Source organism: Vigna unguiculata, chromosome 2, assembly GCF_004118075.2.
Source record: "Vigna unguiculata cultivar IT97K-499-35 chromosome 2, ASM411807v1, whole genome shotgun sequence".
In the NCBI taxonomy this organism is placed as follows: Eukaryota; Viridiplantae; Streptophyta; class Magnoliopsida; order Fabales; family Fabaceae; genus Vigna; species Vigna unguiculata.
Window position 1 is genome coordinate 20,617,392 of NC_040280.1, and position 25,610 is coordinate 20,643,001.

General features: G+C 31.1%; 1 protein-coding gene and 1 long non-coding RNA gene across 2 annotated transcripts; one reads left to right on the forward strand and one right to left on the reverse strand.

Annotated features, from left to right (window-relative positions):
• Positions 1 to 1,235: 1,235 nt before the first annotated feature.
• LOC114167054 lies at positions 1,236 to 4,396 on the reverse strand. Its single transcript, XR_003600095.1, has 2 exons — positions 4,240 to 4,396; positions 1,236 to 2,754 (listed from the first exon to the last, which is right to left on the reverse strand). It is a non-coding gene; the product is annotated as an uncharacterized LOC114167054 (long non-coding RNA).
• A 10,570-nt stretch (positions 4,397 to 14,966) lies between these two features.
• On the forward strand, positions 14,967 to 17,979 carry LOC114173093 (zinc-finger homeodomain protein 11-like). Its single transcript, XM_028057316.1, has 2 exons — positions 14,967 to 16,744; positions 17,271 to 17,979. The coding sequence occupies exon 1, from the start codon at positions 15,894 to 15,896 to the stop codon at positions 16,731 to 16,733; it is 840 nt and encodes a 279-aa protein (XP_027913117.1). The 5' UTR covers positions 14,967 to 15,893; the 3' UTR covers positions 16,734 to 16,744; positions 17,271 to 17,979.
• The last annotated feature ends 7,631 nt before the right edge of the window (positions 17,980 to 25,610 follow it).

Genomic DNA, 25,610 nt, shown 5'->3' on the forward strand with positions numbered 1-25,610 from the left:
GCAATTATTTTCATAATCTTTCTAATGAAATAGTTTACCAGCAAAAGAAAAAGTAAGCCGTTTGGTTTGGACCCCTTTGAAACTAACCATGTAAGGATCCCAAAGCTATCATCTATTTGAAGATAAGGAGCTTGTGCTTCTCTCGATTTGATGGGTCATGTACCACGAAAAGATGACCTTGTCTAACACAAACCATTATCCCTAACATTAGCATGCAACATGTTAGGCCTTTGGCATATCAATGTAATAAATAATCAGAAGAGAATAAAAAGCATATTCTTCTAAGGAGATATGATTAGAAACGACGTGACACTCTCAAAAGGCAGTTTCAAACCATAGAGGAAGAAAGCAACGAGTCATTTTAACTCTCACTTTAATATTAACAAAAGAAAAGAAAATCTAGAAAAGAGGAGATAAATTTCAATCCGCTGGTTGTTTCACTTGGACCATGACCAGTCACCCTTCAGATTTAAGAATAAACCAAGGAATTTATGCTTTCGACAGTTCCTAGTTGCATGTGATATTTAATGTTAAATAAAGTAAAATAAGAGAAAGGGAGAGAGAGAGAGAGAGAGAGAGAGAACAAGAAAATTTGAAGGGACAAATAGAGTTTGGCAACCCATCTAATCTAAAAGTAGAACAAAGCATAAAGGTAACATTCAGCCCAAGAAATCTAGTAGTGTTGTTTTTGTTACCTTGGGAAGTGAGCTTGGAATTCTAAAGTTACTTGGAGATCTTAGAGAAGTTAGAAAAGTACATAAAGCAAGTGTTTGTTTCTTTTGGGAACTGTTCTATTCCCCTATCTATTCTTTACATAACCTGCTTGCACTATTGCAATCTTCTGCTTCAGCCTGGCCCATTGTCACTGTTATGGTCTTGCTAATTAAAGTAAATAATATTTAACATGGTTCTTTCTTAATAACAAAGGAATTGTAATTTACCATTAACCCCATATAAGACCAGAGTTTTATATGCCGAAAACTTGCGCACTTTTTGAAAAATTATAATGCAACTTGTTATGAGATAACATGTATTAAGCTGACATACGTAGATATTAAGATTCAACATATAAAATTAATGTAATATAATATAATATAAACACAAAACAGAAATCCAAAGTAAGAACAAAGCATTAACATATGTTAGTTTTTGTTGTTATAATAAAATACTATCATCCAATCATTGAAGTACTCCACTTGAATTGATACACAAATATAAAAGATAGTTGCAACATATAGGCAAAAAGTAAGCAAAAGAATTCAATAGATATAGATACCAGAATGATAAATATTTTGAATTATCCAAGTACACCAATACCAAGCCTAAGCACCGGAGAATGTAAGACCTATTTATCCATACACTAGTATAGCAGTATGATGTGGCAAGTTGGACAGAGTCCAGGCAACGGTGTATGGCTTCTTTTGGTGAAAAAAGCAGGCATATGATAGACATGTAGGGAAAGAAATGAAAAAAGAAATATACTTGGCCTCTCAAGGACATTGTCCCAATCCCCTTTATTCATCCTTGTCAGATTCTTCAGTAACAGCCTTAATTCGCTAAGATTTCAGGCTTGTTATTCGAGATGAATCTAAAAATTCCTGTAGGCCATCTCTGCTTTAAGCTTTAAAAGGCCCCCTCCAAATCTAGTATCACATATATAACAAGGTTATGTCTACAGGAATGGACCATAAGAACACAGATTAGGGGAGAGCTGCTTATTCTCCTGTCACTCTAAACAGAAAGAACACACCATCTACTCTTCTTGTTTCAGGGTGAAGGGAATATGGTGTTTCATCCTTCTAGAAAAATCATTCTTCTTCTCTTTGTAGTGTTCTTAATATCAATTCATCCAGAGAATGTGTTAGGCCTGAGAAGTTCAGAAATTGCACTAAGACACAGCCAAAAGGACCAAAGAATATTGTTGCAGAATCAACATGCCACGAAGACTACAGAGGAATTATTGAACAGAAAGAAGAATTCAGCAAATGGCAACAAACGGCTTGATCCCACAGAGAAGAATTCAGCCAATTCCAAGCATGAGTTTGATCCAAGTCAGTCCAGCAAAAGAAGAGTGCCAAGAGGATCAGATCCTATCCACAACAGGACTTAACAAATTCATCCTGTTCCTTTGACTACGAAAGAAAGCAACACTAAGCTGGCATCTAAGAGAACAACAACACATGGAAGCTTGAAAAAGAAGAGCAGGTTAGAAATATGGTCGAAATGTACCAGCATTCTGAAAATATCTTCACAACAGTTGTTTGGTTTTCCCCTTCTTTTCAATCTAGTTTTAAGAGTTTTGTCAAAGAGAGGCATGTATTTTGTACAGTCAAGCTACTGCATAATTTTTATAGATAGCAATTCAGTGAAGCAGCATCATCTAAAACGTCAGTATAGATGATAATCCCAGCTCCTCCAACGTAAAAATGTTTTCTTTTAGTTTCCTTCAGTGAAAGGACAAAACCATATGCACTAGTATAACAGCTTCAGCAGGATTATAGTGACATTCTTTTGTAATGCTGTCGTGTTTTGGAAGTATTTCAAATCTAATGATCTTTCCCATCATTTTCTCGATCCAACAGACAAGTCTTGCCCCTTAACAAACAAAAGTAAAGTTGATGAGCATTATTTATACATAACAGAACTCTGGACATCTGTATTGTCTCATCATATCATTTAGAGAAGTACTGGATGGAAATTTGTCTCAGTCTCTCAACTATTTTGCCTGTTTCTTGCGATGCTGGGTTGCATTTGCTGAACAAGAAAAATGTTTTGCTCAGGAAAACTTGAAAGAAAAATACTGGTAATATTATCAAACAACAAAAATAAGTCATGCATATAAAGAGAAAATGACAAACTCGTCCGTACACCAGAGGACAAGTAGCTTGCCAAATCAAGGTGTTGTTATTGTTAACCGTCAACCCATCATGGCATCCTTTGTTTTTTCAAGAAATGATGAACAGTTTCAGTTTCGTAATGCTTCATTTGCTTCTAAAATCAAAATGGAATACTAAAATATCATCCAACACGAAGTCATTCCAAAAAATCCCGTGCATTGCACGGGTATAGGCACTAGTAGTAGCATACAAACTTAAGAAAGTGATGCTTCAACATTCCCTGAATGTACAATGTGGGGAAGAGTGAGAACCAAGAAATGAAAGTTAATATCCTTTTCATAATTAACATACACTAAGATTCTTAATGAATGTTCCTAAGATGTGACAGATTGCAATGACGAATGCGGATGTGAACATTATTGGTGTCAAAAGCATAACATTATTGGGATTGAAGCATGGTCATCCTAGATCGGTTAAGGGTTAAGAAGCATGATTGAACTAAAAGTTCTAATCACCTATTCATGCTTAAAGCGGAATCTACTTATTCATTTCATTTATTCCAAATCTTTCTGGTTCCTGTGCCCAAATCTGTATAGAGGCTAGACTGAAGAACTATCCATTGCTATGACCCAAAGCAACAAAATCCATCTTAGACCTATTTGCTTGTACACAGATTACTCTGGTTGCAGCCATGCATGCATCATGATATTTTCTTTATTATCCCAGTTGTTCATACGTTATTGTAACTGTGTAAGTATAGTTAAAAGGTTGATGGATAGAATAATAATCTTATTGAAATAGTTCTTGGAAGCACAAGCAGAGGTGGTAACATCCAAGTTTAAGAAGGAAATTGTTCTTAGTAAATTCAGACAGAGCAACATGTTCACTGTGCAGATGTTTCTGATTGTGATGGTAAAATTGTAAGCTCTGACTAGATAAATTAGAGTCTAGATAGCCTTTTAATGACCCATTTATATGTGTAATGCCATTAGTTCATATCCCCAATTTGCAAAAGTTATAAAAATTGCCATTATTCAAAACTAGCAACATATATTTACCATAATTGCATACAATACCCCATCAACAACGTTTATTTCTTGTAACGTTAAAGAGAAGTAAATTTGGGAATATTAAATTTCTAATTTTCCTAATCCTTATTTTCTAACAATGTGCAAGTAAAGTGAATTTAATTCCTTTTTCTCTTGGAGCATGAGGAAGATGCGCAGGAACCAATTTTTCTAAACATAATAATCGAATGAAAGCATCCCAATATCATAGACTTTAAGAAAATTGAAACCGAATAAAACAATTTTAACAGAAGATTCAGCAGAGGATAATAGAGGTCAAACAAATTTTCCACTGAAAAAAAAAATAGAAAATGGAAAAATAATGAAGGTAATACCAAGATGCAGATAGCAACTTCAAAATTTAGCTTCCATAAATTCATTCCACATTCCAACACCGGCTCGAAGAGTTCTTCGCTTCCGGCTAACGTCGAACCTGAAGACGTTGCGGTTAGGTCCCCAAAAATCAACGGGCCATATTAGTGACCCAACCCATTGAAGGAATTGGGTTTGCTTTATTGATATTAGACTCTCCAAGGGTATTTCTTCCTGAACCAAACTTTTCTCTTCGTACACCATCATAAAATGTTGGATTTCCAAACTACCCCTCGTTAAAATTATAATAAAAATTCTTACCTCTCTTATTTTTTAAATAAGTTCAATGAGTGATTTAGTCCTAACTTTTTTTTTATTTAGTTCAATTTTTGTCTATTTATTATTTTTGGGTTTAATTTAGTCTTTTATTTTTTTTTAAGTTCAATTAGGTCATTTCTGTTAAGTTGATATCAATGTTCTGCATATGTCATGTGTTATTTTGTGAAATTTTCCATTTTTTTATTTTTATTTAAAAAAACATATACTACTACATGGTCATGCCACTTGTCACTTCATGAAATTTTTTAAATTATTTTAATTTATCTTTAAAAAACATAAATTGTCACATATCAGGTCATGTCACTTGTCATCATTAAAGTGGTTATTTTCAATTTGGTATATCTATTTAAAGTTTTGATTCAATTTAGTCCTCCTAATGTTTAAGACTATTTAATTTTGTTGTCCTTAATTTGAGACCAAATTTCTAATTAAGCTAAATTATAACTTACTAGCGTAAACACATGCGCTATCTCGTATGTGTGTATGCATAGTTTGAATATGCAAGATATTATATTAGTAATGATTCATATTGTAATGTTATTAAGTTAATAAACAAAATAAAATTATATTTATAAAAAATAAAGTGAAATGTATGGAGAAAATAACTATTGATGAATAGGAGAAAAAAGAAGGAGATAAGTAAATAGTTTTATAAAACTTGTAAAAGTAACGGTTAATTTTTAAAAATTTAACAAATAATTACATTGTAAAGGGTAAAGTTGGAATTATGAAATGTAGACACAAAAAAGAATCCTCTTTGTATATAATTATAGACATATACATGTTAAAATGACATTTTAGAATTTATACATCAAATTACTCTACCCAAATATTTAAATTATTTTATTTTCGACAAGTGTAAAAAATTGTAATTCAAAAAAAATAATGAGTATTTAGAGAGTGATTTGATGTATTAATGATACAAAAATTATTTTAACAAGGATATATAAATTTTAATCAAGCTTAATTACTGATCTTATCTCAAAAGAAGATAAAATTGAATTATTTTAAAAAATAGAAAACTAAATTGAATCAAAATTTTAAATAGAGGAACTAAATTTAAAACAACCAACGATATACTGACACATAACATTTTATTTAAATTAAAAAAAAGAAAAAAATAAAAATATTTAAAAAAGTTAAAATTTCATAATGTCAATTTAACATGAAAGATAAAATTGAACTGTTTTAAAAAACAATATTTATCCAAAAATTATAAAAAATCTAACAAATTAAAAAACTCAATCACTAATTAAGCCTTTTAATATTTTCAGATTGGATATTTAGAAAAGTATATCTAATCTAAAAATTCATTCTGGAATACACAATCAAAAATATAAAAAAGTATATTTCACAATGAGTGTGGAAAATATTTCTGAACCGAAAATATTTTGTGAACTATTCGTTCTAAAAGTTATTTTTATATATTGAAACGACTGTTCTGAAAAGTTTTTATGAATTTGGAAAATAAAAAAATACAAAACAAGTATTACAGAGAATAATTTCGAATAAGTTTTTATGAATTTGGAAAATAAAAAATACAAAACAAGTATTACAGAGAATATTTTCGAATCTGAAAAATACGTTTCAGAAACATTTGTTCTGGATTTTTTTTTTTTAATATTGTAGAATGGCCATTTTAGAACAATTGTTTTTTTCAGAAAACCTATTCTAGAATGTATTTTCTGAATCTACAAATTCTTTTTGTAACACTCGTTTCAATTTTTTTTTAATATGTTTCATATTATATATTCTGAAAAGTATTTTTAGATTTAAAAATACATTTTAAAATATCCAATCTAGAATATAATCTATTTTTTTGAAATTAGGGTGTGCAAGGAGAAAAACATGGTGCAAGATGTAGAGCCCTGTTCCGAGACTATAATGAGAAATAAATTTCTTTTGCACCTATGTAATTTCCTTCTACACCCTCAAAAGTACTAAAATCTCTACTTTAAACATACGACTTCCTAACTGCGTAATCCTTTTTTTTATTTTTTTAACTTTTGAATTATATAATCTATTTTTTGGAATATATAATTTTGGACAGTAAGGTAGATATTGGTGTTGACCTGATTCAAGATCTTGTTGTCATAAACTGATATATTCACACCGAATGCGAGACCATACACATTAGGATTTAGAGTCTTACTTCAGATTCTATATACAAGGGACATTGGAGGGATGACCGAGGAAGAAGGAAAGAATGATAAAGGAAATAGCAAAGATTAAATACATTTTTACCTTTGGAAAATGATTTTTTACTGCTAAATTTTGATAATTTTCTCTTACAATCTTAGGTGTCATCTTCTAAGTGATTTTTTATTTTTTATTTTTCTCATTTTCAATATTCTAAGACTACTTAGAAGATGACATCTTATATTCTAAAAAAAAAGTTATCAAAATTTAGTAGTCAAAATATCATTGTCTTCTATCTTTTACGTGCATCATAGAAATTCAAGAAGAAACCATGGTTACGGAAAAAAAATATCCTAATGAAAATGTGAGATAGAGCATTAAAAAAAAGAAAAATGAAATGAAAAGAATCATTATTTTCTTTATGAATATTTAAAAGTGAAAGATAAATAGTATTTAAAGCAGGAAACAAATTGAAAACAAAGTGTTATTTTTGTAATAAAAGATAAAATGAAAATATATTTTCTTTCAAAAGACATAATATTTCAATAAAAACACTTTATCGATTTAAATTTTATAAACGAGAAATTATGTAAGGTATAGTTTATTTAATAACGTAAGACATGTTATATCTTTTTTCTTTGTATGATTGCATGATATATCACATAGAAAATAATCTCTTTAACTCTCTTCTGAAGTAATAACTCTCTTCTTTTCTTCCTCTTTTTGCATTTTTCTTTTTCTTTAGCTACGATATACATTTACTGTAAAGAAGAGTTTACAAAATTAATTTCAATTCCACCTTAATTTTACAACTTCTAACCTAAACTCAGCCGTGATGGTAAAAACACGTTGGCCATTTCCTTTAACATCTGTATCCCAAACGAAAAAAGTGTAATAAAAGCCAAAACAATTATAGATGGTTTCTTCCAAACAAAGCTTGAGGAGGAAAAGAAAACCATGATTGTTCCTCCTCATGCTGAGGATTGAGGTTTCAATTTCCTATTTTTAGGGTTTACAGAGAGAGACAACATTACTCCTACGAGTTAAAGCTGTGCATTGAGGGGAAAAAAAAAATTGATTAGGTGAAATAATCGGTGCCTATGCTACGCTACTTTGTGTCACTCACTACTCGCATGCTTTGGTTTGATCGTGACACACATGTCAGAGGACTGCTTCATTCAATTGAGGGTGGCTTTGACTCTTTCACACAATGCTAATTACAAAATCCCAAATTTCGTGGCTCAAGTGCTTTCTGTTCCTCACACCACAACCACTCGTTTGATTGGTAATTTAAAAGTTTGTGTCATTTAGCCATACACTTCATAATCCATCAAATTGGACACGCCTTAATCTTAACACGTCTTATCTATGCTATGAAACAATCGCTAACCCACCCATTGTAATTAGCATTTAGCATTTATCACTATGATCACTCATTGTGCTTGATTTGATAGAGTAGTGTATAGCTACCTTATTGTCTTTACGTGTGTGTGTGTTTTTTTTTTTGTGTGCGAAGACTAATTAGCATATATGACTATATAGAGACAAAAATTAGAAAATAGGAAAATATAATATAAGGAATTATAGAGGAGTGAATTTCCCTTTTCCATCTCTATCTTCAAAATAAAAAAAGTTAATTTTATTTGTATCATAATACTTAATAAATGTGTAATTTTTGTCACATTTTTATCTCGTGGAGTAATGAGTGTATATGAATATAAATCATTTACTCTTACATAATTTTACATAATTGACTAAATAAGCTTTTAAAACAAAATCACAACAATAAAATAAGATATTGTAAAGGATTCAATTTAAAAAATCTAAGTTTTTTAAGATATATGATAAACTAAAATTGTTTTAGTAATTTAAAGGTTTAATACTACTTTTGATCTCAATATTTATTAAAATTACTCACTAGAGTCTTTTTTTCTGTCTCCATTTAGGCTATATATCTGTTAAAAAGAGTCATTGTAATCCCTTTCATTATTTTGATGTTTATATCGTTTAGAAAGTCACAACATGACAATATAAAATGACATGTGACAATGAAAATTCAGTACCATGTTTGATAACTCAACCACGTTGGACAATGTCATGTGTCATTTACATTGTCACGATGTCACTCTTTGAACGACGTCAACACCAATTTAATGGAAGATACCACATATTCATGTGTCTAGACAATCTAATGAGATTACATGCGGGTGACTCAAGTACAACTCTCGACATGCTTTAAATTTGATCAGTGTTGTTTCCACAATCAAATTATGTAGAAGTATATCGTCTAAGAAAGGACAAATTGTCTACTTCTAGGGTAGAGCACTAATCCTTGATTAAAATGTCCAATATGTAGTAAGGGATCATCTACTATATTAAAAGTGTAAGCATAGGTATAGTCACTCAACACAAGTCACCTCCCAACGAATTCAATTGGAATCTCAATGAGCTAACACTTATAAGTGTCTACAAGAAGCATAAAATTAGAAATAATAGAAAAATGGGTATGTTGTAAACATTGTAAGAATAGAACAATTAGATAAAGACAAATTTATTATCCAATTTATTCATAGTTGAATTTTTTATCAATTATCATATGATTATCATTCATTCCTTTCTACACATATCAATTAACCAAAATAGACATCAATTAATTCATTAAGTTCCTCACATGTTCCAAGCATATACATGAAATGCTTTATTCTTTTACCTCTTAAATTAAACAAACAAAAACTTAATATAATTATGCAAACTAACAACAATTCTTAATTAGAGAACATAATTGAGTTATCAACGAGCATTGTAAGACAATCCTAAGAGTAAAAATTAGAACTAAAAAGGAATATATGAAGTGGACTTTGTTTATATAAATTGAAGAGCAGTACTTTAATTGCATATAATCTCATAATCAACTATGAATTCACAAAAAAATCAACCTATAAAGGTTTAGTGCGAAAAACAATAAAAACATTAAAAATAAGAAAATAGGACATAGTATGATGAATGATTGAGCACTGATGAATGTCCACTTATAGGTTCCTCTAGTTAACTGAATTTGTTTTTCAGAATCATATAATCTTGGCTTTCATTATCTGTAAGCCCCATTTTCAGTGTATTTGTTGGGCCTAGCCTCTTCGTAGGCCCAAGGCCAGCAGTAGAACCCCAATACCCCCTCTCAGCTCACAGTTGTCTCTTGTCTCCCTTTTCAGAAATAGCAGCTTCCTCTTCCCTCTGGTCCCCTACAAGGTGTCTTGCTAGGGCACAAGGTTATCCGTCTCAAAGCTAGCAAAAACCATCCTTTTTCCAGGTAAGTTGAACCTTAGAGCTTCTGATCCATTCATTCCCCTTTTCCTGCTGTTTGAGCATGTTGGTCAGTTAGGGTTCCGTTTATTTACCTCGTTCTGTGTTGATTTCCATGTTTCAGCTCACTGCTCTAGCCCTTGAAGCTGAAATACTTCTTAGTTGCGGGTCTTTTGCGTTTTAGCATCTAAGCAAGGTAAGGGAAGCTAAATTTAACCGTTCTTTTTGTTGTTGGATGTCTTGTTGGTTTGTTCCATGTTTATGAGCTTGAGAAGCATGTTTAATCGAATGAAACTGAGTTGCATGCGTGTTTGGATGTTGGTGTGAACTGTGGCTCTGATGCATGTACGTGAACAGTGGCGAGAACTGTCATTCTCGCCCAGGCGAGCTTGTCTCGCCTAGGCGAGAGTCTCAGAAACTCGCCCAGGTTTTGCTAGAGCAACTCGCCTAGGCGGAGGGCTCTGGTCTTGAGCGACGCGTTGTCTCGCTCAGGCGAGAGTGACTCGCCCAAGCGAGTTCTCGAGGAAAATTCTGGTTGGCTCTGCTCACAACCTCGTCCAGGCGAGGTGTTTCATTGTTGGGCGAAGGGCGATCTCGCCCAAGCGAGATGCTCACAAAGTGTTACTGTTCCAGGCCTCGCCTAGGTGAGAAGGCCTAGCCTAAGCGAGACAGTTGTTGTAGCTTAGGCGAGGACTTCTAGCCTGGGCGAGAATCGTGCAGATTTATGTGTTACATCTCCATTTACATTGTGTGTAGCTATTTGTCTCGAACATGTGCAATTATGGGGTAACTGTATGAGTTATATGCACTGGGATTGGTATGTTTGGTATGAGTAATGACATGGAATTCTTATGTTATAGTTGGGTGAAATGAGAATTTAATGTATGAGATGGAAGTGGTGGTTGGGATGTGATGAACATGAAATTTGTATGTGATAGACGTAATTCCATGAGTCTCTTGGGGAGACTTCATGGTGGTGTGTAGTGTATATATTGAGATATGGATTCAAGTAAGGATTGCATCCCGAAGCTCTAAAGGGGTCAGTGAGTCTCAAGTAGAGCAAACTGACCCAAGTGGTGAGAGCAGCGGGAGACCCTAGTCTCTGGCAGGATAATGGCCTTAGACGCTTAAAGGCTAACCTTGTGTGTGGTAGGGTGAAACCCATTGGCAATGGCTCTGCAGAGCAGTAGAGGCCACCACAAGTGCAAGCGTCCAATGAATCCGATCTTAGTATATGTATCCGGATAATTGAGTCATAGTGTCTTGCTTGTTTGCCATAACATGACTTATGTGTCTCTGTGTTGTATGCCTGAGAATGTTTATGTACTTGTTCTTTTACACTATGATAAGTTTCATATTACACTAGCTTACCCTTGCGTTTTGTGTATGTTCCTGTTGTGTTTTCTCTTTTGCGATGATCACCATTGGTGGGAGCAGATGGGAATACTTCTGGTGGTAGGCCTAATGGTGGTAGCAGTGCAGCCTAGTGGGCCCGTTGATATGACTTTCGAAGAAGTTCTATGGCCCTAGTGCCTTGAAATTCCATGCTCTTAGAGCATTTCTTTTGCACAACTGTTAAACTTTAGATTTGTGTTGTTTATGGCATGGTTGTATGCCCAAGTTTTCCTCTAAGCACTCCTATGGATGACTGTTAAAGTACATTCTTTAACTCTGGTTTCTTCTATCAGCTTTGCTCCTTAATATTATAGCTATGCGATGTTTTGTTTAGTAGATTAATCTATTTAAATGGGATGTCACATTATCCAAAGCTACCAATTTTTTTGTAGAGATTTAACACAACAAACAATCTAGATTAACAAATATTAGGCACATAAGACACTCTAAAGTAATAAATTTTGTTATAGAAGGTCCAACATGGGAGACGATCTGTTGAGCCTCCAAAGCAATAGACCCTTCAAATTCAAACATCTTAGACAAGGCTATGATCCATACATCAAACAAGTCTATTATACAAATATTAGACGAGTTTGTGATACAATTCTCATATGAATCTGTTGTGCAAAGATCAGACAAGTCAGTTGTTCATATTAGACAAGACTATGGTCCATATATTAGATGTGTAGTAGTTCATAGAGTAAACATCTTTTACAATGAACTTGCCATGAATAAACTTGACTTTTCAATCTTCAAAATACTTTATTTCTTCATTAAAATTATAGTCCTAACTTCTTACAATCACTAGAAAATCATTAAATCAATATGCTAGCATTGTCCATAGGTACATTAGATTATATGTATCTATGTATCAACTATAAACGACATATGAGCTTGCTTAAACTTTAGTTGCACAAAGCACAAATTAGAACATTCATGAAGTATTTATGCATTACATCATATCATCAAAACTTACCTCATAGATAGTCCATTAGATCGTCTAGTGAAGTTCAATAGACTAAATCGTCTAATTAGACTCGTTTGTGTGGACAGTCTAATGAGGGTCATTTATTTGAACTGTCTAGTCTTTACTAAGGCTTTAAAAACTAATTATAATCAATGATTTTCGTTAACACTCAATTAATTTTAATGGGACAAATTCTATTTAACATGGTGAGTTTAAAATCAATTATAATTAAAGAAAGCTAATATTAAGTGTTTTAAACGTAATTGAAAATGTACTCATCAACCATGACTATTTCTAACAAGGAAATTGTATTTAGCTAAAAAAAATTGAAGAATCATATTAAATAATTTCTACAAATATTAGAATTCAAAGTGATATTAAACCTAATTTAAGATGAAGTTAGCGACATGAACAAAGAAAGAGATGGGTCACTAACACAAAAATTGCTTTTTACGTCTGTTATTTTGGGTTTTTTGTGTTTGTTTTAGGTATGACATCATATCGAGGGACATAATTTTATATCAGAGTGTATTATTCGATGTAAATTTATATCGGACACTTCCAATGACAAACATAGATTTATGTCGAACACGTCCAATGTTGGTTTCTTACAAGGACCGACATAAAAAGTTCTCCATGCAATAAAAAATTACAATGAAATGAACATTTCTAAACTTTACAGTTTTGTGTGTTTTTATCAAACGAAGGATTTTGACAAAGTTGAATAAGAGTTGGTGAATAGAGAAGTCAAACTTGGAACAAAGATTGGACCACTCAAGAAGAAGATTGAGTTGTACAGATTCAAGGACATTCAACATGAAGTTCTTTCTTTGCTTAAGTACCCTTGAACATGTACAACTCAATTTTTTCCCGAGTGGCTCAACTTCTCGCTTCAATTTTGACTTTTCTAATCACAAACTTTTCTTCAACTTTATTAGCAATCATTCATTTGATACGCAACACAAAAAACTGAAACACATTCAAAAATATCCATTTCATTGTAGTTTTTTTCATTGGTTAAAAAGATTAACCAAGGTGAGAACCGATGTTTGATTTTGACAAACATGGTATACAAAAAAAAATGGGATATTCATGCAAAGTTATGATTGAGTTCTCCAAAAAAACAATCACGATCACAAATAAAAATGAAAAAAATTTAGTAAACAAACATCAACCACAAAACCAATCACAACGATATTCCACATGAGATGCCCCGTCACTAAAGAAGAAGACTTGGTAAAAAGTACTACCAAACCATCACCATTTCGTCACAAGAGATGAAATCTTAAGTCGCAAGAGTGTTCCGATGTGTATTTATGTAGTGAGGATGAGGAAAAGAACCTTTGGATATAAACATAAAAAGAAATTTACATCACACCACTTATATACTAAATAAAAGAGATAATTTACATTGAGTAGTTCAATATCCAATGTAATTTATCTTATTTATGTTGACTCATAAGTTTTTCACTTATTTACAAAAATGTCATTTCATACTTTTAGGTCTATTATTTTTACTTCAAACAGAAATAAAGTTTTGTCGAAAACAATGTTTATGTTAATGGGTACTAAGATAAATATAAAGACAAATACATAATAAATATACATATACCAATATTTATCCTTATACCCCATTTAAAAAATTAAATATTAATCGTACATCCATTACACTTGGTTAATATAGAAATTATGTATTAAAATTAGAACGTATTCAAAAAGTATCTCCAAAAGACAGATTTATTCACGATATCTGATTAAAGCAAAGTGATGCGTAACTATTGATGAGATTTTCCAAGGGTGGGATAATTAATTATTTGAATGGTTACGTGGATTAAGGAGGACCTAGGTAGCTAAGTGCACATTTCCTTAGTCAAAGTTTGATTTGAATTAATGAACATTGTTATTCTATCACTAATCCCCGTCACGTGAAGGAAACAAGAACTGTTGGATTTGAACTTCCATTCTTAATAATCACCACAAATGTAGAACCGCATTAAAGAACACGAGACTTAACTTTTGATTTTTCTCACTACAAATGGGTTAGTGGTAGAGAGACCTTTCAAGTCGCGTTACTATCGTTAAAGAAGCCAAAATATTCTTATTAATCAGCCCCCCATTTCAAATAAATTACTTTTACAAAATATAAGAATCAACCCAACCTATGTGTTATATTAATATTAAAAGGGTTAAATACGTTTTTTGTCCCTTAAATTTTAATAAAATTTGAAATTAATCCCTCATGGAAATTTTTTACCAATTTAGTTTTTCATTTTTAGAAATGTGTGGATTTAGTCCTTTTAATCAAATTTTGTTAAATTTATTTAAAGTTTGAACGCATTTTATGATAATATTTGAGTTAGCATTGAAGCAAAAATGGGTCAAACGATGTAAACAATTCAAATAGTATCATAAAATGTGCTTGAATCGTCAGATAAACTTAATAAAATCTTGTTAAAAGGACTAAATTCACAAATATCTAAAGATGAAAGACTAAATGGGTCAAAAATTTCGAAAAGGGACTAATTCCAAATTTTACTTAAATTTAAGGAACCAAAAACATATTTAACCCATATTAAAATAACAAAAATAAGTGGGTGATAATTATAATTAACCTACGAAATTAGCAATATATATTTTCTAATATAAAGTCAAAGCTAAACCAAAACTAACAATAACAGAGTCTAATTAACTAATAGTAACAGTGTTTTTGGTCTGATTATTCCACCATTGACGCTTGACCCTTGCTCCACAAAGTAACTCACATTGACCGCTTTATCCATATCGTTTGCCATAAAATGTAGTTAACTTTTTCATCTAGATCTCTGCAACTTCTTAATTACACCACGTAAGAGGTTTGAATCCTTTGATGAATCTAAATTGATGTTAGGGTTGAAGCAAATGAAGAGAAGGTTTTTGGGTGGAGAAAGGAACACGAAGAATGAAATGAATATTTGTCGGGAAACATTGCATTTGGTATTTATTTGCAGATGTCTGAGCTGGCCCTCCTTCCTTCTACGCAGCACTTCCCACAGGCCGCCACGTACCCTCCAACACTCACACCAAACTCTCTGTCCCTTCAACACGAATCAAACAAATTTATTGCCCCCAACTAACTCACGTCAACTTTCAAAAGTAAAATCGAAACTAAACCTTAATTACCACCATAATTTTACAGACACATCGTGTCTTAACTTCACTTCTTCTTTGCCTTCTTCTTATCTCAAATCATTGTTAGAGATTTTCGGACCCTTTGGATTCGCTTTGTGAATCTCATTCCCCATTCCCCACAACCCCATTTAAACCTAAGATTTTGTCATCACTTCACATTACATATCATCATCATCGTCACCACCGTCACGTTCCACCGCCACTCACCCCCTTTCCAAACTCTTAGCTTTAGATTCCTTTCCCCTTTCTAATGACACAATTCAACTCTCCAAACAACGCTTTAATCATGTCAAAACTCTAATAACCCCTGTTTCTCTGTCTTTTCCCTTTTATATCAATCACTCACACTTTGCACAAACTCACATACATATGGACCTCACCAACAACGCCAACGACACAGATTCTCAAACTCAAACCCCCCAACACCCCACCGCCACCACCACCACCAACGGATCCCTCAAGCGCCACCGCCCCACCACCGTTCCTCCGCCCTCACAACCACCGTCCGCGGTGGTTTTCTACAGGGAGTGCCTCAAAAACCACGCTGCCGGCATAGGTGGCCACGCGCTTGATGGATGCGGTGAGTTCATGCCCTCCTCTTCCTCCAATCCCACAGAACCGCGCTCGCTAACGTGCGCCGCCTGTGGATGCCACCGTAACTTCCACCGCCGTGACACACAGCACTATCAAAATAATCACTCCAACCCCAGGCCCAATTTCATAAGCTTCTACCACTCACCGCCGCCATCCCATCATGGCACGGGCCTGTGTACTAGCTCAAGCCCAGGACCGAGTCCAAGCCCAAGTCCGCTGTCAAGCCCAAGCCCGCCGCCTCTCTCCCACCGTTTCCCAGGTCCGAGACCGGTCCAGGGGCTCTTCGGCCAGGGAAGCGAGCATCACCACAGGAGTTTCAATCTCTCCGAGAGCCCCAGTGGAAAGAAGAGGTTCAGGACCAAGTTCAGCCAAGAGCAGAAGGAAAAGATGCAGAATTTCTCTGAGAGTTTGGGGTGGAGAATGCAGAAAGGGGATGAAGGGTTGGTGCAAGATTTCTGCAATGAGATTGGCGTTTCAAGAGGGGTCTTCAAGGTGTGGATGCACAACAATAAGAACAACAGCAGCAGGAAGAGATCGTTGGAGCCTGATGAAAAGATCAATGGCAATGCTTCTGATACACATAATAACAATCCTTACAACGATGACACTCATTGAGATTAATTAAGGTAGTTTTTTTTTTTTTTTTTTTTTTTTTTTTTCTACTTTCATATTTCTGATCATGGGTCATAGTTAATCGTCTTAATTTTGATCCCTCGAGAAGCTTAGAATCAAGTAGAAAATTCAAAATGTGATAGCTTATGTTTGAATAATTATTTTTTGGGGTTATTATTTGAGGTGAGGGTGCAGAGAGATCTAGTTTTTTTTTTTTTTTTTTTTAGAAGCTATTGAAATGTGACATGAAAGGGTTGTTTTTGTTGATAAGAATCATAGGCTCTGAAGTTAATGTGGTTCCATAAATGTTTCACCCTCTTATTGCTGTCACGTTCATCTCTTGATAAGGACAGGTTCTATTGAAGTAGTTTTGTTTGTTGTATTTAAAACAATGCATTTACTTCTGGTAAAAACAGTGCATCTTCTCCAAATGTCCATACTTGTTTGTCCCCAGACACCATAGTTTCGTCAATCTTAGAAATGCAATCTCTGGTTTTGTCCAAATTCTCCCTCTTGCTATCACTGCACTAATTAATGCAGGATTTCTTACGTTGAAAAAAAGTTGGAGACATCATTTACTGGAATATTATTTATTAAGAGATTTGAGAAGGAAAGGTGGATGGAAGATTTTGTGTTGATTGGTACGTGATGGAGAAGATGAAGATAATATAAATATATAAGTAAAATACAAAGTTGGCTTTATAAACTAATGTGTGAAACCTAATTGGAAGGGTTTGTTTATGAATTAAGGGTATAAAAAGGAAGAGAGAAGATGAAATTTGGAATTGAGAATGACAGTTATGTGTAACACAGATTGGGAATCTTTGGTGTGTCTGTGCGTAGTGGAGACATTGGCTTAGGCCAATCTGTCACAGTGTCACCTTTCCATATTGGGCTTGGTTCAGTGGAACACCAACTTTTCTTTTATTTTATCAACACCTAATCATAACTCTTCTCTAAGATACTATATTCCATTATTTAACAATTCTAATCAAGCACTCACTTTCTTCCATTGCAAAATCAGTGACACGTGTCCTTTTTCTCTTCTCTTTCAACTTTTGTAATCGCTTTCTTGGGCTGGGATCATCCACATTTTAAGATTGTCGCCTCATTCTAAGCACAACTTTTCAATCAAAGCTGAATCATATGTGTTTAATCCAATCTTGTTTTAGAGTTAATATAAGTATAGTTCATTGCCATTTCTCTTACATTGTATTGTAATTGGTTAATTGGGTCTCAAATTAGACTAAGTTGGTAATTTATTCTCAAATATGTAACTCATTTTCGTTCAATTTAGTCTATGTCTCATGGACGATTATTTAGTTTACTTATCCAAAAAAATTACACAAACAAATATAACTATGTAAAATATCATCTCCATGAAAAACATGCCAATGCTTATATATTTTTTAATAATTATTTTCTAGAATTGTAGACCTCTTTTCTATTTCATTTTTTTTCCTCTATTTCTTTTACCACTTAAGATGAAAATGTACAAGAAAATACAAAATTTAGTTTTCAAATATTGGTATCAGCTAAATTGTGACATTAATACAACGGAAAAAAATTATATTTTCTTTTAAAAAAATTTAGAAAATGTAAAATTATTTTTTACTTTTTAATAAATAAATTAGTTTTAAATTTGTATCTATGCATGTGTTTGATGTTTGGGTATGATGTTTGTTTGTGTCTTTTTTAAAAAAGATGTAGAGGTTGAGAAAAAAAATTATAAATTATAATTAAGTTTTGAATAAAATCAACATGAGAAATTATTTATAAGTTTAGAAAGTAAATATGTTTATAAAAATATATAAATAATAAACTTTGTAAAAGTATAAAGGATAAAACTTTGTAAAAGTATAAAGGATAAAACATGTGTAAACATATAAAGTATATAAAGTAGACTCTCTTAAAATATAATGTGGAGCTGATTTGCTAAAAGTATAAATTAGTGTATGGAACAAAGTGATGTAATGTGTATTGTTATACTCATCTAATTGGTGCATTGACAAACTCCTCTAATATATGTCGTTAGACTCTTCTAATGAGTATATTAATATACTCGTTTAATGTGTATTGGTAGACTCTTCTAATTAGTATATAAATAAATTTGTCTAATGTATATTGCAAAAGACTCGTGTAATCAAAGAATTGATAGAAACATCTAATGTGTATTAATAGACTCATTTGGATAAATGTATTAATAAACTCGTCTAATGTGTGTTGCAAGACTCATCTGATATGTATATGGACATACTCATCTAATGTGTATTCTTAGACTTATCTAATTAATGTATGAAATGCATCATCAAATATTTTTTGCTATACTCATCTAATTAGTATATAGACAATATTCATTTGATATGTATTGTTAGACCCCTTTAATGTTTTTCACTATATTCATCTAACCAATGCATGAACAAATTCGTCTAATGTGTATTAGAATATTTATTTAGTTAGTTAATGAACAAACTTGTTTAATATATTTTAATAGACTCGTCTAATTTGTATGTAAAAATATTTGTCTAATATATATATTGCTAGAGTCATTTAATCAATATATGAATAACTTGTTTAATGTATATAGTTAAACTCGTCTTATATACTTAAAATATAAAAAATATTTAATATTAAAAATATTTATATTATAATTTAATGTAAAACGAATTGTTGACAATGTTTTTTATAATATAAAATTATTACATGACAAATTTTTTATATGAAAGTGTAAAACAATTTGTATCAACAATATAAATATATTTTACTTTTATTTTTATTTTTTAAATAGTATCATTTAAAAAAAATAAAAATAAAATATATTTTTATAATTTAAATTTATTAAATGATCAAATAAATAGAAATCATAAAAGGATAAAATTTAAAATGAAAAAATAATGTAAAAAAGGAATTAATATTTTAAATATAAGTTATTTTTGTTCAATATTTTTTTTTTATATTCATCTAATATTTATGGTTAGAATCATCTGGTCAATATAAGTATAATATATATTTCTAGACTCATTTGATGGCAATATATATACATTAATAAAATTTTTAAGACAATTAATATGTTAGTTTTTACTTAGTAAAGTCACCAACTCTTTGAATTTGGAGTTGAAAAATAGTAAAACATGAATTCTGTGAATATAAAACAAAATTTATAATATTAAGAAATGTGACTTTTTTTATTGCAAATATATATTTTAAACTTTTGAAATAAATTAGTATAATGTTTTAATTTCTTTTGTCATGAATAATTATATTATAACAATTAAATTTTGATAATTTTTTTCTTACGATCTAAGTTAACATATTTTAAATGGATTTGAAATATAAGAAATGAGAAAATAGAAAAATGAAGGTCACTTAAAATATGACAACTTAAGTTGTAAAAGAAAAATTTTAGTTGTTATAGTATAATTTTCTATAAAAAGAAATGTTTAGCATGGCTTCTATTTGTTCCATGAAAGTTTCGTTAGTTAATTTGTTCTAAAGCAGCAACTTTAAGTACATCCAGTATGTACTTAACCTGGTGTTTTGCACGGGGAATTAAATAAAGAGCTTTATATGCTTCCACCAACCAGTATGATTGTTTCAAAACCTGGTCGACTTTGCAAATTAGTTAAGTCTATGGCTTGAAACAGTATAGAAAAAACTTGTTTATGGAAATGATATCATACTTTCAGGGGATTCTCTTTTCACTACAAGAACATACTGGGTTACTTGCTGCCAAATCATGTTCGACACTATAGAATTGAAGATACTCAAAGTTATCATCTACTTGAAATTTAAGTAAGCCTATTATTTATTATACATATAAACTTTTTTCTTCAACCATCCCAGTATATTCATTTTTACGTCTGATTCGTAGTTTTATATAGCTTCATCACAGAAAGGAAACAATTTCTGTATCCATAACAGGGGATTTTCTATTTGAAATGGAAAAGAAAAAAAAAACAAAATGTGCACGATCTACCGATCCTACCTTCTATTCCATGTAATGATTAAAACAAGTATCCATGATCATTTTTCAGAAGCAAATCAAACATTATTTATAAGTCTGTTTCCATTTTCTGAAGTAACAATGGTGGATTGAAAATGCTGAATGAAAAGCGTGTTTTTCCATGTCACATGGTACATTACGTATCTGACACAATCTTTTCTGAATTGCCCTTTTGGGAGGTACTTTCTATGCAGAACATGGGTTGTTTGGTTAATGACTCCACGAACTAACTAAAGTCAGCGACAAACGTTTTCGATCAAAAAAATGTTTAGCATGCCTTCTGTTTGTTCCATGAAACTTCCCTTAGTTTATTTGTTCTCAAGCAGCAACTCTATTCTTCAAAAGCTAAGCCAAATTTCTTATGAAACTAGGAAAAAGTAAGCAAAAAACTGATCATTTTGATGTCAAAAAACTTGTGATATTGGACTTGTCTTAGGGATTCTTCACCTTCAAGAATCCACTGATCATGGTCTTGAATATTAGTTAATCATCTTAGCATTTTGCAGAAATTTAAGTCTTGGACAAAAATGAAGATAAGTAGTTGTGAAAGTACTTGACTTGAAGAAACTAAACCTTCATAACTGCAAAACATGTCTCTTAGGAATTGCACAGCCTCATGAGTTTCGAAATCTTGGGGAAGATGGAAAACATAAAATACCTTAATTTGGTTTGTAGTGTCATAAATGGCTTGCCTTTTTCATTTGGGAATCTTGTTGGGCTCAAAATCCTGGCAATGAATAGATGCAAAATGCTGCTTGAACTGCCAAGTAGTGTTTCTATGCTGCCAAAACTTGGGAAGTTAACTGTTGCACGTATAAAGGTGAAGTTGAAGTTGCACTTATTTATATATTTACTACATTATTTAATATATTTAATAACATTTTCTTAGTTATATTTATTAAGAGTATACCTTTAAGAACGTTTTGTTACATTAGCATTTTTAATAATAAATGTTGCGATAGATAACAAATATAAATATAATATTAATACAATTTGTTTTTTTTATTAAATTTTTTGAAATGAATTAAAAAAATTTTATCAAAATTGAAATTATGATTATGTTAATTATGTTAATAAAGAAAACTATTCTTATTCATAATTTTAATTTTGATAGAAAAACATTAGTCTATTTCAAAAAATTAAATCAGAAAAACCAAATTCTATCAAGTTTTCAAAAATCGAGACCAAACTAAAACTAAAAAAAAATGGAAAGATCAACTTGATATTTTTGAACGAAAATAAAAATAAAAGATAATAACTAAACACAAAATAACTTTTATATAAATAAGTAAAAATATTATTATTGTCATTTTTATAATTACAAAATTAAATATAAATAATTTTTATAATTTTACTGTAATTAATTTCTATTTATTATGATTATGTGTACAAAATCAATCAAATTGAAAAAACAAACAAATAGTTAAATTAACAAATGGTAACTTAAAATATTAATAAAATAATTATTTTAATTCTAAAAAAGATTATTTAAAAGTTAAAATACTAAAATAAATGTTTTTTTATATATATAAATGTAGATATTTAAAAATTTTCAAAAATACCAATTATATAAAATATATTTAATTTTTAAAATAAATATTTAAATTCATACATCAAATTATAAATATAAAAAGTTTTGGTAGTCATGATCTCTCTATGTCCATATAAAGATGTGTTACTGCACTTTCTTTCTATATATACATATATAAAAGAAAAACCATAATAAAAACTTCAATCATTAAAACTAGTCATTAATAAAAAATAATAATAGATAATTTAGTAACTAAACAACATACAGTACTATTTTAATCGTTACTAATTCATAGTAACCGGATTTAGTAGCCAAATCTGTGAATAATATTATTAGTGATCGAAATAATGATGAAAAAAATTAGTAAATTTTTGACTCTCATCAATAACTGAATTTGTGAATAAAATTAATAACTAAACTGTAACTAAAATTAATAACAAAAAGAGTGACTATAAACAATAACCAATTTAATACCGGTTTTAAAATATTGATTCCGCCACTAAATTGATCACTGACGCTTTTCAGTTTTATTTTTCAATTTATTTGTTTAAATAATGTATACATGATGAATTATATATATATATATATATATATATATATATATATATATATATTAAAATTTCATCATAATTACGCTAGTTTTAAATAAATATTTTTTAATAATAAAATCATCCAAAAAAAAATTGATAATGTTCTTACATATACAACAATAAGAAGAAAAATAAGTAAGGAGAATAAAGTGTTAATTCATGCCTCAGGAGAGATCGAAAGTCCATCTTCTTCATCAAGAGCATTTTCACTAATAAAGATAAATATTTTATTTATAATGATTTTGGAGAAACTGAAAATGCTGAAAAAAAAAATTGACTTTAAGATGTTATTTCAACACCTAGATGTTGGAAGAGAAATCATCAAAGAATCTATCCATGCTCAAGAACGAAAAATAATTATTTGGAATTTTTTTTTAAAAAAGGTTGCCTTTGCCGCTTTTTTAATAAAATTGAAAAATCATTATTCTTTTCTTTTGATAGTTTAAAATTGTTCAATTGCAACCTTATAATGCAATTGCATTCTCAGGTCCAATTGCTATGTTTGTTTCTGTATTTCTTATTTATTCATTAGATCAGTCTGACTGATTATTTGTTTTTAATTTTGGTGTAGCAACTATATTTCGATTCATCCTTCTTTTTTAAGGATTTCATCATTGGATATTAAATTCATTTCATATGATAAGAATTGTTGGTGTATTGGACACTAGACTACTATTCGTTATTCATGGTGCAAACGTTGAAAATACTTTATTTGAAAATAGAGATGACGATTTAATATAATAAAATGTATTTAATGAATTCAAAAGTTTCCGCATAATTCTTATAACAAAAATGAAAAAAAAAAGTGTTCTATTATAATCATATTCAAATTAAAAAAAATGGAGATATGGTGAAATTGGTAGACACTACAGACTTAATTGAATTGAGTTTTGGTATTTACCAAAGTAATAGAAACCCAAAGATTCCCAATAAGCAATCCTGTTTTTCGAAAACAAGGAAAACATAATATAAAAGGGATAGGTGCAGAGACTCTATGAAAACTATTCATGTTTCTTCTTTCTTTTTCGTCAAGGTGCTTACATGGTGCTGAAGTTATAATTGAAATGGTGCAGATGAAGCTTGCGGGATCAGATGAAGGGATTGGGAGTCTTATAAAAAAAGGAAAACGATTGTTTGACAAAGTAAATATTACAAAGTATTTGACAAACTGACGTGGCATATAATAAATGATTTTTTGGAGTTAAAAAATGTGAAACTGCATGTGTGAGAGAGAAAATGAAGAAAAGGGACGTGGTTCAAAAAATGGGATTGTCTCTCACAGAACTGCTCCCGCACTGGAGTTCATTTTTGGCCCGCTCTTAAAGCTTTTCTTCTCCACGGTGAGAGAACCATTGTTCTGCAAATTTCCATTGATTACAATTTCCGCTGCATTTTCCCAAACCCATTATCGTTGCACATCGAATCCCACCTACAAGAAAGCAGTTCGTCCGGACGGTGGTAGACGAAATCACAGCGGAGCAGAACGTTCCCGACGGTGGTTGACGGAAAGCATTGAAGTTGCAGGTTAGGATTTTTGATTATAAATCAATTTGGGGTTTAGGGTTTTGATTGGAATCATGGCTTCTTGGAGTCGAATGTATTTTTGGGGTTTAGGGTTTTCACCGAAAACTGACGTGCTCCTTGTGATATCTGTGACAGCTTCATGCCATTGCCGGAGGTGAGACGAATATTGAAGTGTGGTGTTTACGGAGCTCACTTATTTGTAGGTTATTTCAATTTTGCTTTTGTGAGTGTCATTTGAAACTAGCCTCCTTTAGTTTGAGTTTTGTTCTTTGTGAATCCCTTATTTGATTTGAAATGGTTTGTTGTGTTGTGGTGTTTGATGAAAGTATGATTGGATGGCTTAGTCTTACACACTCGTTGAATGAATTCTATTAGTTGAAAGCTTTATATTATTTGCATACTAAATGTTGCAATGCATTTGCCACATAAACAGTTACAGTTTGGTGTTTAATACTTTGGTTCATATTTAAGTGATGTATTCTCCATTTGTCATATTCTTCATCTTTTCATTTTGATTTTGTTACAGTTGTTATTATATGTTTACATTGTAACGTTGTTTCTTTTTATTCTGAACTCATGTTAATTTGTATGTTAGTAATTGATTTCATATTATTTTGTTGAATGAACCTATGAATCAAAGTTTTACCCGAATCATATATGCTACATATGTTTTATGACAAAAAATGAGATTAAATTCTGTAGTTATGATTCTGTAAGAATATTGGAACTTTTGAAAACTCCCCTTGCACATTTTGTATCACTTCGGTACTAGTGTCAATGGTGAATAACATGAACCTAGTTAACACCATTTAAGAATTTAGATTCGAACTCTATTTCCAAGCACATTCTATTGTGCTAATAATTTGGTTAAAATGTTTCGTATTTTTTATATTATTTGAATTCTAAAAGTTGCACTGTGTTTGCCACATAAACAGTTACAGTTTGTTGTTTAATACTTTGTTCCTTATTTTATTAGTTTGATTACTTTATTTGATCATGTGGTGTTGTGTGTTTTATCCGTTTTGGTGATGAGCTTTTTTGGTTTTTATGATTGGTTTTTTATGTGGTCATTTTTAGGTTTTAGGGCGTTGGTGAGTGTTTGTTGATAACTCTACTAAGTATGGATATGCAACAAGGTAATGACTCCATTGAAAATAAGGTATGAATAGTGTTACCATACATTTGATTTGTATTTGACATTTTAATAAGTCCCATTAGTGTAGCTGTTTAAT

Coding starts and splice junctions, on each gene's coding strand:
- LOC114173093 (XM_028057316.1), top strand. CDS start 15,894: ATGGACCTCACCAACAACGCCAACGACACAGATTCTCAAACTCAAACC.